At 41.2% G+C, this 18,714-nt stretch overlaps 2 protein-coding genes across 2 annotated transcripts in view; one reads left to right on the top strand and one right to left on the bottom strand.

The window, feature by feature from the left end:
- LOC144643384 (myoferlin-like) overlaps positions 1 to 18,714 on the bottom strand; it is a 136,435-nt gene that overhangs the window by 28,178 nt on the left and 89,543 nt on the right. The window contains exons 28-31 of the mRNA XM_078502600.1: positions 8,740 to 8,892; positions 8,158 to 8,307; positions 6,503 to 6,580; positions 6,105 to 6,184 (exon numbers count right to left, since the gene is read on the bottom strand). Of these exons, the coding sequence (XP_078358726.1) occupies positions 6,105 to 6,184; positions 6,503 to 6,580; positions 8,158 to 8,307; positions 8,740 to 8,892 (461 nt within the window). The remainder of the gene's footprint in view (positions 1 to 6,104; positions 6,185 to 6,502; positions 6,581 to 8,157; positions 8,308 to 8,739; positions 8,893 to 18,714) is intronic.
- On the top strand, positions 490 to 5,656 carry LOC144643389 (adenosine receptor A1-like). Its single transcript, XM_078502605.1, has 3 exons — positions 490 to 766; positions 2,982 to 3,150; positions 4,404 to 5,656. Exon 3 carries the CDS (start codon positions 4,423 to 4,425, stop codon positions 5,404 to 5,406), a length of 984 nt encoding a protein of 327 aa, XP_078358731.1. The 5' UTR covers positions 490 to 766; positions 2,982 to 3,150; positions 4,404 to 4,422; the 3' UTR covers positions 5,407 to 5,656.

The raw sequence follows: 18,714 nt of genomic DNA, 5'->3' as shown, positions 1-18,714 counted from the left end.
TTGGGGAAAAACACCACGCAGGCATACAGATACTGCACAAACTTCCGTCTGCGACATGCTACATTAAATTTTGTAGATCGATTAAAACCGAAAAAATGAGAACAGGTTTAAAAATCTTAAACGCAGTAGCACAATCCTCTATTGAAACTTCTTCTTCTTCTTCATTCAAATTTATATCACAGTTTATTCCGTGACTAACCGTGTAAGGTGAAAATCTACCTAATTGGAACAAATAACATGTATTTATATTTCTTGTAACACCGTCTCGCCACAATAAATTTACGTCAAGCGTGTTTGTATAAGTCATTGTGTTTGAGCAAATTTGTGTCACTAAAATAAAAATACAACTGCGGATGTATTCTGAGTATCATTTTGTTTGTTTGTTGTATATGTCTACTAGGTATGTTTCACGTCATTAAAGCAACCTCAAAGTAAACTTTACTTACGTCTTTTTTTGTAACACTGGGGAAGCTTCTAGAAAATTTTATGACTGCTGTCGCTGTTGAATGACAATTGCGGAAAATTTCATCCTCAATGTGGAGAAAACCCTTTTGATATTTTGCGCACCGTCGTCGCATTGGCTCTGCCTATTTTATTCCAACACTCTGAAGCAAGCAGCTGCCCACGAAATTCGCGGAAAAACAATTAGCGCTGAACTTAGCAAGAGTGCAGTCGACGATTTCCGGTGACTTTTGAAATCGACGTACATGCATTGTAAAAACCATAGCACAAAAGTTGAACACCTTTCAAGTTAATTTATATTGAGGTGAGTGCCTACTTTAAAGGTTTTTTTTTTCGTATAAGGGGTTGTCATGCATCTTGTTTTAAAATATATTGTGTATACGTGACAACTGAAGGAAAAGTGATTGTTTGTTTCATTGTAGAAAGAAAAAACCTGGAGTCGGAGCAGGTGTAAAAATTGATCATATCGTCCATGGTTCTATCCCATCGAAAATGAAAAGAGAAAAGGAAATACAAGTGAGAACCGGCCGAATCGAAAAAAGCGATTAAATATAAGAATATACGCTTAAACGAGTTCTTTACTAAAGCCGTTCGCGGTTTCAGGCCGGGCTACCGAGACTAAAGAAGTACAATATTAAATGTGTTTTTGAGTCTTTGGGAGGAAGCAAACATTCTCTTTGCAAATAAATTTAGACATTATAAATGTCCAAGCACAAGGCTGTGAATTACTCTTTCGTTTATGATCAGATTTTGTTAGCCCCTCTTACCAGCAAGCGAGCGAGTCGATAACATAAAATATCAGTATAAATATCTATTGATTTAAAGCCGGAGATTGTTCGACGCAGATTGCCAACTACGGTGTTAAAATGAAACAAAAAGTCAGATTGGGGCTCTTGTGGCAGGTTAAAAGACCAAAATCTAGAACGTTGCGCGATCACCATGCATCATATCAAGAGAAAACATGGATCCCCTTCTATTATCAACACCTTTATTTTACTTCTTTACCACTAAATCACTGAAAGCATGATGCTGAGACTTTGCAGACAGAGTAACCAAGACTGAAATTACTTTAGCGTCATGGATAAGGAAAAGCAAATCTTTATCCTCTTATTTTTGTTATAAAAGTCATTATATATAGATTAAAATGGAGTAACTATCCGCTGTAAAGAGAAATTTAGGCCCGTACAGTAGTACTAGTTGTTGTTGTTGTTGGCGTTTATTTAGTTGCAAAAAAAATTCGCCTCATTTTCCGTCATGAATGCGATAAAGACCGCTACTAATGTAGCTAGGCATGCTACAAACTAGTATAAAAAGAGAAATGCCTTTCTTTGTGTGTTTTAAGATAAATACATGCACTCTATTTCAACAAAAATTATATACGGTGAGAACTAAGAAGTAGGTCGCTTAAAGTATGTAGCATAAGCTTTTTGCTTGTGTATATGTACAGTATCGCAGTTATCCGATAGTTGTACCTGGGTGGCTATTTTTAATGGGGGAATTAAGGAGAACGTATTTTTGAGACAGGGATGGGTGCTTATTTTTAACAGGACATAAAACATCCGTGTAACATGTTATAATCAATTTTAATAAGAGGGAATTGGGCGTTAGACAGTGTCATTGAACAGTTCGCGTAGATTAGCGCACGCTGTTTTTTTTTTTTTTTTTTTTTTTGGGGGGGAATGTTGCACTTTTCTTTTCTCGTGCATCTCGCTCAAAAACAAACTCAACTGTGCGCTCATTGGTGACAATTCTTCGTGTCGTCCAATTCTATCTGTACAATCATACTCGCAATTAAACAAATCGAACTCCTACTTCGCGGTCGTCCGACTCGTTTAAACACCTAATTTGAGTCCCCTTACTCCTATTATCATTCATGATGAATTGTACTCACTCATTCCAATTTCTATAACATATCAGTTTCCGAATGAGGTAATTCTTTTATATATTTGCCTAAGATTGATGAATTTTTTGTAATAAGGACGCTTATTGCAATGGAAGCGCGTCAGGAGCGAGCGGATGCGTGTACGGAGCTTATTGCAATAAAAAATCAGAGCCCTTGTTGGGAAATATGGCGCTTTACATTAAAAGCAATATGTATTCACGTACACTGTTCACGTGGAAGTGCTTATTTTGAAAGAAAGAGCTTACGTTGTAATCATAATAACCGTACTATTCAATTCTTTTATTGACGTGGACCTCCCACAGCCTGACGGCAGTTAAAAACGTCAGCTGCATGTTTTGTTGTTGTAAAATAGACTATCCGCTCTTATACCTGGAAACTTCTATTATTTCAGTCACTGTGAATTGTACGTAAAAGCTAATATTGTAGCCTGCGCGTAATTGTCCTTTTCCTTTCTGAGAGACGTCTGTGTGCTGACGGGCTGGTAATAATGTTGCTGACAAACGTAAGCGTACAACATAAGCTCGTCTCTATTTGCCTATACCACTTCAATAGTTAAATGAAAATGTTACTCATTTTGGCTAACCTCTAACCCTAGGAATATTATTTTTTTCCATAGAAAACAGCCAGATGTCCACCGCAGGTGTTAAGGAAGTCGTAGAACCGTTAATAAAAACGTGCGTTTAGCCGCGACTTGTCACAACGCTGTTTTCAGTTGACTTGCGTTAACAAATTACAACGTATCCGAGACTGTAAACGTTTATTTTCACAAGGTTTTTCATTTTCAGGTAGGTCAATTTCAGTTACGGATTTAATTTTGAGTTTGTACGCCGAAAAGAGCAAAAGCTATTAACACATTAAAACGCGCATTTTAGTTCAAGAAGTTTAAAGGTTACTTATCACGAAGTTGACAATTCCGGCCTTTTTATAAGTATATACTGGTGACAAAGATAGACGGGTTGAATTTGCCAACACCTCTCCTATCTAAGGGTAAATAAAGGGTCCTAAAGCTAACATACTTTAGTGTGCTAAAGAGAAATACTCTATCCATGACTAGTCTTTATTCCTTGAATATTCCAACTTTTTATTATGGTCGATAATCTTTTTAATTTGTTGGGCTTGAGAAATTCAAAATTCCATACTTATCCCAAAAATAAATTTCACCGCACGATTTTAATTCGTTCAGTTTTAATTCTACTCGTAAAATTTTGCATCGCTCCCTGTCGGTCAGGAACAAATTAAAGTTGAGAGACATAAAGCGAACTAATTTGAATTACAATATGAATCTGATGTCGTGCGCAAAACTTGCAAACGATGAAATTTCTTATTTACTTTTTTCATTCAAGTGCAGGAGTATGCCTCATTATATCTTCTTGTGGAAGTTTATCAGTTGAACTAACTTTTTATGTTTCCTTTTACAGTAACAATCGTCGTAGTCAAATCCCAAAAGAGTTTTATTCGTATCCATGGGTACGATTAATACACAAAAAGCGAAGTATTCTTTTTTTTTTTTTTTTTTTTTTTTAATAAATTTACATAAAAAAAAAAAAAAAATAAAAAAAATTTTTAAAATTTTTTAATAATCCTCCCCCCCCCCCACCCAAATAAACCTTACCTTTCCCTTTGGGGAAAATAGGTTTGGGGAGGGGGGGGGGGGGAGATTCAAAAAAAAAATAACGAAATTTTTTGGTTCAAAGTATGCACAAAATAATGTTGTTGTTTATTTCATCGTATTCAATTTTCTCAAGTGCCAAGCATTGGATTTCAAGCGGCGTTTCAAGCAGTGCGGAATATTTAATTAATTTAAGTTAGAGTCAAGCCAGTAATCCTATTGGAGGCATTGCAGGTTAACATGTTTAATGCCGGTTGTCGTATAAATAAACGGATGACTGTCATTGGTTGATTTTAGAGCACCTTGTGACAGTTTAATCAGCTTAAAGTTTCGGCGGATATTGAAGCTTGATCTCATATTCATTAGATAAGCGTACAGAAAAAAAAAACAGCTCAAGCTGAAAACGCATTGCTTATTTTTGCCTTCTAGAAACCTCCACTCCATCACGATGTCATTTCAATCCAACCTTTGTGAACAACACTGGGCACCATTTGCAACCTCCGTTACCACGGCAACAGTATCCGCCATTTTGTGTATCATCACAGTACCCGGTAACTTACTCATTTGCTGGGCTGTAATTTGGAACCCAACAAGAAACCTCAAGTCTCCGTTCAACTACTTGGTACTTAACCTAGCCATTGCAGATCTGATTGTCGGAACAGTGACAGAGCCAGTGTTTGTCGGCTACCACACAAACGAAGCTCTTAAACACCCTGTCTTGGGTGTAAGATGGGTTGTTTATACGTCGTATTTTATGACTTCGACAGCATCTGTCCTAAGCATAATGGCCTTAGCCGTCAACAGATATCAAGTAGCAACTTCGAACCGCATCGAAAGAGGCAAGATCTCCAGTGCAGTTGCAACATCTGTGGCTCTGTGGATATGCTCCCTTAGTCTTCCTCTCCTTTACCTAGCCGTTGGCTTTTATCTTCTGGCCTTCATATTTGCCAATACAGCAGTAGTGATCAGCATTGCTGTCCTAATATTTGTCAACTACCGGATCTATCACAGTCTCCAACAACACGAAAAAAACTCCGAGCACATTCGAAACAGTCGAGACCGACAGAAGCATATAAAACGAGAACAAAAGATTACAATGTCCTTTCTCTTGATAATTATTTCCTTTTTAGCATGCGCTGTCCCTTCGTTAGTCATGATTTACGTCATCAACTTGTGCCACACGTGTGACTGTGTTCTTATTCACTGGTTCCGAGATTTGCAGTACTTGTTCCTTCTGCTTAATTCTGCAACTAATCAGTTCCTTTACGCCTGGCGAATGCGCTCATTTCAGGCAGCATTTAGGACAATTCCTGCCATACAGTGGGTTTCAAGAAAATTCGCTGGAAACAAAGTTGAACAATCATGTTCGCAGACGGACACCGTTTTATCTGCAGAACCAGCATGTAACGAGTATGAAGGAAAATCATCTTGAAAAACGAAATCGTGTAAGAAGTATTGCAATATCGACTTAAGGCCGTAAACAAAAGGTCTATTGATAATTGTTTTCTTTCCCTCCATTTCTTTTCATATGAAGTCTGATGTCAATACGTAATCAGCACGACTTTGAAAATCTACACGGTCCACTAAGATAGTAAAGTAAGAAGTCCATAACATACTGATACAGTGTAAGTGATGCTACAAATTCGTCGTTATCCAATATATTTGTATAACCTAATTAGTGATCAAGGCTTTAAATAAATTCTTATTTATGCTGCATCTCGAATGTGATGTGACCTCGAATGATATGCAATATTTAAATTATAGCCCGAAAACGACAGATTCGGTTTGTGCATTGAGACTTGCCAGAGTCGCCATTCCCACTGACTACTGAGCTGTAGCCTGTGTACATCCCAATTTTAGACGGCGTACATACGACTATACAGGGATATCATTTCTAACGTTCGCTCGTCCAGCTTCTATTAATCAGTTTCTGTACGCCTAGTGAAAGGGTTCCTTCCACCGAGCCATTGCGAGCTTTGTGCCAAAAAAAGACAAAACTGGAGAAAGATGGGTGAGAGTCCTCCTGCCATTCGTCCTCCCCCTCTCCTCCGGATTGAAGGAAGATGGGTAGGAGTAGGAGTCCTCCACCTATCGACATAGAAAGCAGTAGCATATATTGACAAATCTTACCTCATTTCCGGTGCAATGAACCAGTCTCCCTCAAATCCCCAGCCTTCAGGAGCCTGGAAACTTTCTTTTGGCAGCGGTAGCTGATAAGAAGGAATTAATACAATAACCAATTATTTTTTACTATGAATGCATAGACTAGGACAACTGATGCAACTGTGTATGGAATGGTCTAAGGGTAAAAGCACCAAATAAACAGTCTGTGTGTACAATTATCAAGGCTTCTGAAAGGAAACTATTAAGAAACAAAAACAAAATATGGTATCTTCCAGATTACACTGCAGTACGTACAACTGAGCTAAACTAATTTAAATCAATCAATCGATTAATCACCCAATCAATATTTCAATTAATAAATCAATACGTAAATCAATAATGCTATAAAAGGCGAAAGCTTATACCTCTCCACTAGCATTCGAAAATCCTGGTCTTGTGAGCGCTTTCTTTGTCCAGAAACCAATTTTCACTTCGTTCTCGTACTACAGAGAAAAATACGTCATCAATTTTAACCGAAACTGGAAATACCTCATTTTTTGTCAGAATGTGACGGGTGAGCGTATTTGATTGTCGACGATTTATTAGCATTATTGTGAGTTAATGATTTTTTGTTAGTTGATGAATATTAGTGAGCATTCGTTGTAACTACCTAACAAAGATGTAAAAGTGAAGCTCAATTCCTGATAACTATTAATAGTAATAAAAAACGGAGAAGAAAACAACGCTGATACAATTTTTCTCTGCCTATTGAGGTTGACAATAATGACTTGTATGATGGAGATTTCTGCTCTGTTGTTTCTCGAAATGTTGTTTGTTGTTGTTGTTGTTGTTGTTGTTGTTGTTCTCGAAATGTTGTTTGTTGTTTCTCGAAATGTTTCTCGAAAGAAATCGCCCTCTTTTCTAGGAATTGGCCACACCGATCTATGGCAAGGTAGTTATTAAACTATTTGAACGTTATCACTTTAATAATTTACTAGCAAACGCTTTTAAAAGAATGGCTTGCAATAGTTCGCTTAATTTGCTTCATTGCATTAATAAAATGAACATTGCGACGAAATCTTCGTCGTGGCCCCCTTTCGGCCTCGCTTTCGGCCCCCGGTTTCGGCGTTTCGTTGGTCCCGCGGTCCATTTGTTGTTCCCGCTTCGGCCGTTTCGGACGGACCTCGTGACCTGTCCATGTCCCCCGCTTACGGACCTTCTGTGCGTCTTTTCGTTGTCGTGCCCGTCATTGCAAGGTCTGTGCGGTGTTCTTCGTCCGCCTGGGTCGCCTGGCTTTCGTGCAAGTAAACGACTTTTGAGTGTGGTATGAACGCTACGGTCGCGCGAAGGAAACTTAACGTTCTGTTGCCGTTAAAGCGTTTCTTTAGTAGGCGACATCTTCAATTCCTCTCTGAGTTACTAAGTGTTCGAGTGCCGTCTGTCGTAGATTTTGTAAAAACTATTAATTTTAGTCAGAGAGTTCCAGTGCAGTAGTACGTTTTGGTAAACGATTGCCTCGGGTCGAAAACAAGTATCCGTACTTTTTTAGCCCCACGGACCCCCGTAAATGACAATTTGGCTTGTCCCCTTGGTGTCCGCATAACGGGGTTCCACTGTAATTAAATCCCCGAATGTTCTTCTCAAACCTCATGTTCACCTTTGCAAGTACAGCTGGAAAAGTTCGTTAAGCTCTTCCACTAACTCTTTCGATAAAGGTAACAAGGATCCTAGACACATAATGTTTTGGTTTCGCCAATGAACTAGCCTGTTCCAGGCGTTCGGTTAGTTGGGAAGCGGCGCAAGAAACGGCGAGCGAAAAAATGGGGAGGGGACTAAGGCGAGGGGGCGTTTTTCGCGCTTCCCAACAAACCGAACGCCTGGAACAGGCTACCAATGAACATATTTATCTTTTTTTTTCGAGAGGTGCTTTACTTTCTTCACTATATCCAGGGGTGAATATTCGTACACTTTGTAACATTTCATTCAAAACTCTCTGTTTGGTTAAGAAAATGTAAACCTAGTATTCTGTACTGGTGAGTGAAAATAAAAATACATCTCGAATCTAGTTCTGTCAACTAACCGTTTCGGCTAAGACTCCAAATTCGCCTTCGCTCTGCTCACGCGCAGTCCAGTTACTCTGGTGCTGTTCGAGCCCAAGCCACAGCTCTACTCGCACGATCGCGGGGAGCTCTGGGTGATCTGCAATATCAAGGGCTTTCTTACCAGGATACTAGCGTGAGAGAAAAAAAAATTACAGGCCCTTAGTATTTTGTAGCATATGTGATGGCCTCTTACGTCCTCCTGGGAGCGAAGAGGATAAGATAAGTAAGTTAGTATTCGAGCATACGTGAAAAGGTCCTGTCAGTATCTTTCGTTATTTCCGGTAGCAATTATTTATTTACAATAAACCAAGTATAACAACTTCTGAATCTTCAGACACAAAAGACAGATAAACAAATGTCCAAAATGAATAATAAAGCGCGGCTCCCTCCAAAACAAGTTACGAAGGTTATGAAATTTCAATCCGTAGCGCAAAGTAGTTTAAGTCATAAATGGAGTTCAGTGGGACTATAATTATAAAGGCGCAAAAAATAGATCGACAACGAAGCAAACAAAAATCCTTTTTATGGCAAAGATTTAAAAGCCAACACATGGGAAATACCTTCATTTCAATCTCGATGGTTTTTCCACAGTATTTACCACAGGCCTCCTCTCTGGGTGAGAACATAACATGATAGGCTGGTATCCTGTGGTAGGCAATTCTTGTGGAACCGCTGATCATCCAGATGATAACATCGGGTAAACTGTTTTGAGGCTGTAGGGTAAGAACAAAGAAGTGACATTATAAAGACTATAAAGAAACTTCAACTACAACTACCGTAAAGCTTTGCAAGTAAGTAGCGGGTCTAAACGTAATTGACTTTTTTTTACGAAAAAAGCTAAGTAATAGGTAAAACCAGCTGTAACAAACTAATCTGAATAAACCAAATTGATTGCAAGGCCGGTTCTACGGCAGAAGGGGAAAAATTATTGGGCAAAAAAAGTTTGCCCTTCTGCTATAGTGCAGGCCTTGCAATCAATCTGGTTTATTTACACTTAGAGTGACGTCTGGTATGAGGATTTCTTGAGCAAGAGATCCGTCAACAGACGAGCCAACTATTTCTTTATTGCGTGGAACTACCCTGCATCAAATTTTTAACTGATCTGATGTTTACAATAGATGACCCTTTAGTAGTATAGAGGGAAGTCAACAAATACCACCACGAATTAGACGCTTTTATTGCAGCTGGAGTTCGTTTTTTTGGCAAGTGTTAATGAGTCACGGTAAATTCCCCGACTTTGTTTACCCACGCGGAAAAAAACAAAATTTGCATACCATGTTCAGGCAAGCCCTTGACATGTTCAAACAAGCCCGTGACTGTCACGCTCTCAACGTAATTCGACAAATACCACACTGAATTAGACGGCAAGGGGTCATAATTGATATCACGTGCATTAAATCAAAAGAACAATAGTTGTGCACGTGTAAAACAATAGATTTTTCATTCCAGAGTGCTTAGAACTCAGATTTTAAGCACACAGGAATGAAAACAACTTACTAACGTCTAAAAATATCATTCGGGTAAACCCCGGCACCCACGCACAAATTTGCATGCCGCTCGCGGCTTCATGTCAATTGAACATTTGTGCTTTTTAGTTACATGGCTTTCAGCAAGACCTTGTTGACCGCGAACAAAGCAAGTCAATTTGACAAGTTTGTTGAGCAACAAATTGAGCGAATGCCTCAAATGTCGGGCCCACTTCGTGAAGTTGTCCGTAATATACTGGATGAACCGATCCCTCTTGAAGTGCAAAAGCGTTTGCTAAAACCGTTGCTTGCACAAAAGTATCACCCAAAACCCCCTCAGCGACCTCGTCACAAAGAAAAGAAGGAGCAAAAAAGGAAGAACATTCAAAATGAATTTGATCCTTTTGTACCACACGAAAATTGGGGGGTACCAAATTATCAGAATGAGATTTTAAACCTTTTTGATGTCGCGGAAGACGAGGGGGAGGAAAAGAGTGGCCGGCGTTTTATTCGATGGCGCTTCATTAGAGGTCTGGAAAAAGACCTTACACCAAACTTTATGGAAAAAATTCGAGAAAATGTAAACACAGCGTTTTATATCAGGCATGTTTACTCGTATCAGTTGCGCAACATTGAAGATGATACGGTCATTGTTTACTACATTAACAAAGGCTCACCTTGGATTCATAAGCTTTCTGCAGCGGAAAAATGGTTGACCGAACAGGAGACAAAACGCCTGGCCCCTGACAATATTAAAAGACCTTCTACAAAGTGGAAGTTTGAAAGCTTTTTTAATGTTGATGTAAAGGTTGTGCTTGACCGTCAACCGCTGTTAGGCACTGGCCCCTTACCAGACTGGCTGCGCAACCTTGCGCATGGCAGGTCGATGGTTGCGCTAGATACCTATCGAGATAATTTGTGTCTATGGCGTTGTATTGCTGTGCACCAAGGAGCACGTATTGATCGAAGCACAGTAGCAGCCCGAGGTCTCGCAAAGAGTTTCTTCAAACTCGAAACTGTGCCGACCGACTGTCCAAAAACATCTCTTGATGAATTAGATAAAGTTGAAAGGCATCTGAATCAGGGTGCCGCTTTTTCTGATTGGCTCGGCATCCGAGTTTATGAGCCTGTGAGGGTAAAAGATGAGGAAGTCGTATGGCACCTAAAAAGAAACCCTCCAGCTGTGCTGAAGAACATTCTGACAATCGGCACTTTCGAAGGGCACGCGTTTGTCATTAAGGATATTAAAAGGTTAGCCAAGACGTATGCATGCGCCCATTGCGACGCGAGATTTACACAAGCTTGCAACCTTAAACGCCATTATCAAACTTGCAGCCAAGGAAAAACAATAATTGATTGCCCGGGCAAAAAGGTTGAAGAACCGCAGACAAGCTTTGAGAAGGCTTTCTATCCAAACCATCAAGCTTCCAAAGAATCGCTTCGGTGGCTTGACCAAGAAGCCAAGCGGCGGAAAATACACATTCACCACGCAATGTGCGGACATGGTGGCGAGCGTTGGGTTGAGCGCGCACCTGTCGACGGGTACGACCCTATTTCCAAAACTGTATTTCAATACCACGGCTGCCACTGGCACGGGTGTCGAAAATGTTACCCGCAAGATCGTAACAAAATCATTGACCGCAACGACCAAACACGCGAAGACAGGTTCAAAGCCACAATGAAACGTACAAGATTGCTACGAAGGGCCGGCTACCGCGTGATCGAGGCTTGGGCGTGCGAAGTAAGGAAAATCGTTGTTGATACACCGCGGGCGCAAACAAAAAGCTACCCGCACGCGATTTTGTACGATTTCGAGGCGTATGGCGACAATAATCAGAGAAAGGAACCAACGCCAACACTCACGATCGAAAACGCACACGTGCCAATCTCGGTAAGCATTGGTGACACTCTTGAAAGAGAGCCCACCCACATCTGTGAAAGAGACCCCGCGGAGCTGGTCCGCAAGTTTATGGAAGAGCTGGAGAGACGCGGAAAAAACATCCGGGCTCAAGTAAGAGCGAAATTCATGCCAAAAGACGTTGGCCTGCTTCCAAAAGCGCAGCGACAAAAAATTGAGGAATGGTGCAACCAGGTACCTGTTGTTGGGTTCAACTCTGGCAGTTACGATCTGAATCTGATCAAAAATAACTTCGCAGACCGCCTTGCTGACACAACGGGCAAAGTCAGAGTGGCAAAAAACTGTAACAAAATCATGTTCTTGCTCACTCAGGGCTTCCGTTTCCTTGACATTATCAACTACCTTGGGCCAGGAACAAGCTATGAAAAGTGGGTTAAGGCATACGGATGTGAGGCTACGAAATCGTGGTTTCCTTATGAGTGGTTTGACTCCCCCGAGAAGCTTGACTACCCAGGGTTGCCGGATTATCTTGCTTGGTATTCAAAGTTGAAAAATTTTTTTTGTGCTAAAACTTTCAGAATGGAAAGCTTGTAAAAAACTGTTTCGAGAAAAGGGAATGCGAACTTTTGCAGATTGGCTTCGCTATTACAATAACCTTGATGTGGCTCCCGGCCTAGAAGCTCTAGAAAAAATGAAAGCTTTTTACACTGAAAAGGGTATTGACATCCTAAAAGACGCCGTCAGCATTCCAGGTGTGAGCTTACATTACCTGCTTCGGGGAGCGGTCGAGAGGGGGGCAGAAATGCACAGCCCGAGCGCACAAGCGTATGAGATGCTGAAAGGTGCGGTTGTTGGAGGCCCGAGCATAGTATTTACAAGGTACCACGAAGCTGGATTTACAAAGATAAGAGACCACCAGTTTGAAAACGCAAAATTTTGCAAAAACATCGTTGGCTACGACGCAAATGCCCTCTATTTGTCAACAATGTTAGAAGACATGCCATGCGGAAAAGAACAACTTTGGTACCATACAGGAATGGAAACATCTGCGGCCTATTATCTTATGCGAAACTTGAAAGGAGAAAACCCCCCTTTATATATACTTGCCGGATGGTTTGGATTTGCGGAAGTTGACATAGAAATTTCAAAAAATTTGTGGAAAAAGTTTGAAGAGATGCCGCCATTCTTTTACAACAAAGAGGTTCCAGCCGAAGCCGTTCCACAACACATGTATGAATACTTGAAAAAAACAAAAAGAAATCGTGGAGATGGTAAAAAGCTCGTTGGTGCCTTTTCTGCCAAAAAAATTCTTTTGTATGCTCCACTGCTGCGCTGGTATGTGGAACACGGGGCAGAGATAACGGCGGTTTACCGAACGATTGACTATCAACCGAAAAAGATCTTCCCCTGGTTTGTAGAACAAGTGACAGAGGCGCGGAGAACAGGTGATGTTGATAAGAGCAAGGCCTTGCTGGCTGACGTGTTTAAGCTGTTAGGAAACAGTGCATACGGGAAGCTGATCGAGGCACTAGAACGGCAAACGAATGTGATATACACCAAAGATGAGAAAGTGGTTGACAGAGCCCTGCGAAGTGCGTATTTTAGTGACTTAGATGAAATCGGGCAAGCGTACGAGTTGGAAAGTCGTAAGCCGCGGATAACGATCAGCAGGCCTTTTCAAGTTGGGATCGCGGTTTACCAGTTGGCAAAGCTGCGCATGCTCAAGTTTTACTATGACTTTTTAGACAAATATTTTGATCGAAAGGACTTTGAGCTAATTCAGATGGACACGGACAGCTGTTACATGGCCATTTCTGCTTCGAAGCTTGAGGACATCGTAAAACCTGAGCTAAAACAAGAATTCGAGACCCAAAAAAAACAATGGCTGGCTTGGGACAAGTGGAGCGGCCGCACCCCTGGTCTCTTTAAGCTTGAGTGTACGGGCAGCCGGATGATTGCGCTCTGCTCAAAGTGTTATTTTATTGAGGAACCCGAGGGTGAAAAAAAGAAGTTCAGCACTAAGGGGATGTCCAAGACGCAAAACGAAATAAGATGGCAAGGATTTAAGGCCGCTCTGAATGGTCATAAGGACATGGCAACAAACAGAGGCTTCCGTATGAAGGAAGGAAAAATGGTAACTTACGAGCAGGAAAAACTGGGTTTGAGCGCCTATTACGACAAACGTTGGGTGCTTGAAGATGGAATACATACCGAACCGATTGAATATCACGTTTAGCTGGCATTGACTGGTGGAAGGGCGGTATCAGGAGGTACTACGAGCAGCTCCTCGCGCACAAAGCCACGCTTAGGGCCGTCTTGCAAGTAATACAAAACAGGTTCGTTCGGTTTCATTACAGCTCTTTCAAGCGAAAAGACTTTTAAAGACCAGATTGGATCGGTGGCACGTTTTCCGCCACCTTCTAACTCACCCGGCTGGTACAAATATCTGACATTCACGGAGGAGGGGAGCTTTTTTTCGCTCTTACCAACAGGCCTCAAATAAGGAGTCGACGGCTTGGCGGCAACGGCTTTTAATTTAATAGCTTCTGAGGGTTTTTTGCCCGTCAGCCGTGTAACTTCGTTGTTCAGAGCGGCAATAACTTCGGGTAGCCTCTTAACCCACGCTGTCGACCGCTGGCCAGATGGCAGGGTCAACTCGACACTGTACTGATAACCAAACAGGCGCTCTGCCAGTGTGCGGTTGAAACGTTCAACAATGGCCTGATCTCTGTGAATGTTAACACGCCCGCGTCGAATAGCTGTTTTTTGATTTTCCATTTCTTTGGTAACAGCGCCCATAAATTCGCGCCCGGGGTCAACTTGCAGCATTTGTGGCCATTTCAGTGCACTACGCCTGTAAATTGCCCGAAAACCTTTTGCAACCTCAGTTGAATCTTTTGAGGTCAAAGGCTCGGCCTCTTTGTAACGGCTGGCAACGTCAACAACAGTCAACGCGTATTTGTAAACTTTTCGCCCTCGCGGCAATCTGTCATGAGGAAGAAAAAGAAGGTCCGCCTGGTGGACCGCGTTGGGAGAAGATACATCAAACTTTGGACGAGGAACGTATCGTGGTGCGGGAAGGTAGATTTGCCAAAAAGCTTGTTTTCCGAGCCACCTTTTTGCAGTATCTTCGGAAACCTTTGCGGCTTTGGCTAATTTTTTTATTGCAGAAATTCCTTTCCAGTATCCTTGAGGGCTGTAGTAACGTGCCCTCAATTTATTATTTTCCATTTGAACTTAAAAGACTTAATATAACATGGAAGAAAAAAAAAATTCGTTGATGGCACTTGTACCCTTGCAGGCTTTAGTGATAATATGACTACGATTTATTATAACTTTGTTAAATCTTTAAGCCTCAAGTGGCTAAAAGACAAAAAACCATTTGTTGATGACCCTTATGGTGTGCTTTACGGGGCAAAACCATTGACAAAAAAAGATATCCAAAATTTCTGTTTGGTTCTTGTTGCGAAAAAGAAAACTTTTGAACCAATCGTTTTTCAAGAACCTCACGGTTTTGAATATCTGGAAGAGACAGAAAGAAGATCGATTTCGCCGGTGCCGAACTTGTCATATTTGAAAACAGTTTTAACAAAAAACCGTATTGTTTGGCAAGATCTATCAAGGCTGCGATTTTTGGCAAACGTGGTGAAAGACTGCCAAAATTATAAAAAAAAACATATTAACTACACATGTTTTTTGTATTTTTATTTTAAAAAGCTACCAGATTCTTGGCCAAAAAAAGAAGAAATGATCAAAAAGCTGGAGGAAAATTTGACGAAAAATGAAAAAACGAAAAAAACTGCCGAAAAACATTTTCAAGATTGGTGGGAGCGAGCGCTGTCAGTGTGATTTGAGTAACGCAGTTTTGTTTTTTTCGAAGAGAAGGCACTGTACTTTTTGACGATTTCTTGGTATTCTTCGTCAGAAATTTGTCCGTCTTCAAGGGCCGCAGAAGTGAGAGAGTTGATTGCAAACAGAGTTTCTTCTGCAAGTGAAAGTATTTTTTTGTGTTTTTTCGCTTTTTGCAAGAAAAACTTGACAGTGACGCCCAAAGAAGTTGAAGTGAGAGAAAAAACTGTTGCTATTCCAATCAAAGGCCCGCCAACGACAATGCCGACAGCGGAAAGCGAAGCTGCGAGACCTGAGCCGGTAAGAATCGTCGCGGCACCGCCCGTTAAAGCGCAAGCTGTTTGACAGCGAGTATGCCAGCGCTTGAATTTGGCGGAAGTCTTTTCGTAGTGGGCCTGCTGATTTTCCAAGGTCAGTTTCATTGCCTTGATTTCGGCTCGTCTGTATTGGGTAGCGGTGGCCATTATACTTGAGGGCAAAAAATTTTTTTGATTTAATCGCAATAATGATTAACCCATTTTCCTGTTTTTTTGTTATAAACTGTGGCTGAGCAAGAAGGGTCTTGGTTTTCTGAAGGGTGAGTCCAAAACTTTTTGCTGAAAAACCCCGTTTTGGTGTTGAAAGCGCCCTTTGCTATGTCTCCTGACCAATATTTTTCAAGAAGCTTTTTATCTCCACCGAGAGCTCCTGTTAACAACATGCCGAGATCTTGAGCCTGCTTAAAACCAGGAATTTTCTCACCGACCTTTTTGTTGATCGTTTCACCGACACCCAAGCCGACCTTCTGCTTTGACGCGATAGTGTTTCTTGCCAAAGTGTGCCCCCACTGGCGCTTGTTTTTGGGAATTGCATCAAGCGCCTTCACCATTTTTCTGTCTGCTGCATGTTTGCAACCTTTCACGTCTTTTTTTCCTTCGCACACGGAATAATCAACGTCGTGTTGCATCGCGACTGCGTCTGTCGCCCCGGTAGGCTTCTGCATGATTTTCAATATCTTTCCGGTCTTCGGATCGTATGTAAGCTGCTTTTCAAGAGGATTGTAGGGACCAGTGTAGTTGTGACCTGGTAGAGTCCAACCTTTTTTTGGTTTTGGTAGCTTGCCGATGGCTTTGTGAATGTCAACGCCTGCCCCCGTTTTGTTTGAAACGAATCTTGTTTTCGTTATTCCGCAACTGGCGCATTTCACTTTTAACATTTTTCGGCCATTTTTTGTCATCTCGATTTTTTCGCTTCCCTCCACATTGGGAGTGAACTGTCTTTCTTTTACGCAATAGACTTTCATTTATATACCTGTAGAAAAAATTTCTGTTTTTTGCTTGGCTTTCCAAGCGCCTTTAGGAGTCCAAAAACCTTTTACCGGGTCATAACGAACAACCTTTTTTATGCCGCAACTGATGCATTTTGCTTCAAGAATTTTTTTGACCTTCGATGTTTATCGCAGTTCTTTTGGTATAAGGCTCGTTGTAAGTGCAACGCCTTTCTTTCACGCAGTAAACTTTTTGAATTTCCATTTATTTTTTTTTGTCTTTTTTTGTTTAATTTATGTTCTTCGAAAATATTTGACATTGTCGCTCACTCCTTTGAATGCTTGCCCCGCAAGTTTTGCAGCTGCCGTTGCAAACGAGGGAGAGGGGCCAGACAAAAACATGCTTGCTCCCTCAGCGATTTTGTCAACCAAGCGTGTCTTGTGCCTTGCTAAAGCGCCTCCTTGGCTCTGGCTTTTCGAAAGGAACCTTGTTTTTGTGATGCCGCAGCTTGCGCACTTGGCTTTTAACATTTTTCGGGCATTTTTGGTAATTACCACTTTTTCACTGCCAGGCACGTTGGGGGTAAACTTTTTTTCTTTAACGCAATACACCTTCATTTTATACTTGATGCAAAAAATACTTTTTGACCACAGCTTCGTTTTTCAACAAATCGTCAGAAAACATTTCAAGAATTTTCTTGAACGACTGCCCTTTGTTTCGTTCGTTCAAAAAAAGCAAACAGTAGTAGCCGCACCGCACGCTTTTTTCCCACTGGATCTGGTTGTCGTTTCGCAAAAAGCTCTTTTTTCCTTCAAAAACAAGCTTATTTTCCCATTCTGCGGGTGGGGGCAAACCAAAAGAGTCGAAGTACTCATAGCTTTCTTTTTCTTTTTTTCGAAAGCAACAAACCCAATGAGTACCAAGGCCGCCCAAGTCGTCCAAGTTAATAATGCAGGGGGCGTGTTTTTTTTGGCATAAATTCATTTCTTGAAAAAATACCTTTTATTGGGATTTTGAGTTGATCACACCACGCAAACAGGTCAAAATCAGTTAAAGGAACGTCTTTAAAATTCATTTTTTTTCTCCCCAAGTTCCAATGAATGGAGGCGGCCGCCGCATCACATTTGCAAGCGCAGGCGCAGGCTGGACTCTCATACCACCTCCACCTTTTGGTTTTACCTGCAACCCTTTGCCAAGAACCGCGGTTTTGATGATTTTAACTGTGTTTTTTATCTGCGTTTTGCTCATTTTCAGATCAACCCCTTTTTTTTCGATGATTGCTTTTTTAATTTTTTCAATTTGCCGCAAGGTCAGATGCAAAGAGTCTCTCCTTTCAATAATGTCTTCGTACTTCAGTCGTAGCGTGACTGATGTTTTGTTTAAAAATGCCTTGGTAAGACTGTGTTTTTGTCCCTCAGAAAGCGCGACCTTGAGTGGGTAGTAAGAAGACATCTTATATATATTTTGTAAAAAATTTAAACAATAACCAGTTCGTTGCCCACCTGCTTCAGAACCATTTCGCTTTCGTACATAATTGCTGCAAATATCGTGTAATCCTGGGCATTTGCTGCCTCATTTAGCCTGTAGTGAAAAATCAGCTGCTTTGGGTCGTTCGTCAGGTTATCTTTGTTTTCTCGAAGGTCAAAGTAAAGCAAAGGGTAAAGTGTGTTATAGTTGGTCGGCTGTAGCTGGACTCCTGTATTATAATCATTCGTTCGGTAACGGTAATTCATCACATCGTTGAGGATTCGCAGCTTGAAATTTTCGTCATACTCCAGCTCAGGATAAAACTTGGAAGTGCCGTACTGCAGCCTGCAAGTAGCAAGCTTTGCTGAGTCATCTCCGTCAATGTTAAAAGTGTCAAAAAAGTACGGGTTCTGGGTAAGAGTGTTTACTCTTCGGGTCTGTTGAATAAAGATGAAGACATGCTTTGCGTTTTTAATTCCTGGACTTATCTGCCAAGTTCCGAAAGCAGTGCGTTGGCTGGTACTGGGCTCCACCATTTCACTCATGTAAGTCCACTTTCTTGGTTTTAAAAAGTCTTCATTAGCAAGCATTTGCCCTTCACTCGTAAACCGAAGCAATGGAACCCACAGCTCAAGAGTTCTTACAACA

Source organism: Oculina patagonica, chromosome 2 (genome assembly GCF_052425735.1).
Source record: "Oculina patagonica isolate OP01 chromosome 2, crgOcupat, whole genome shotgun sequence".
In the NCBI taxonomy this organism is placed as follows: domain Eukaryota; kingdom Metazoa; phylum Cnidaria; class Anthozoa; order Scleractinia; family Oculinidae; genus Oculina; species Oculina patagonica.
This window is presented reverse-complemented; position numbering and strand designations above follow the sequence as displayed.

Excerpts from the sequence above, each read along its gene's own strand:
- LOC144643389 (XM_078502605.1), top strand. The coding sequence starts at position 4,423 with ATGTCATTTCAATCCAACCTTTGTGAACAACACTGGGCACCATTTGCA.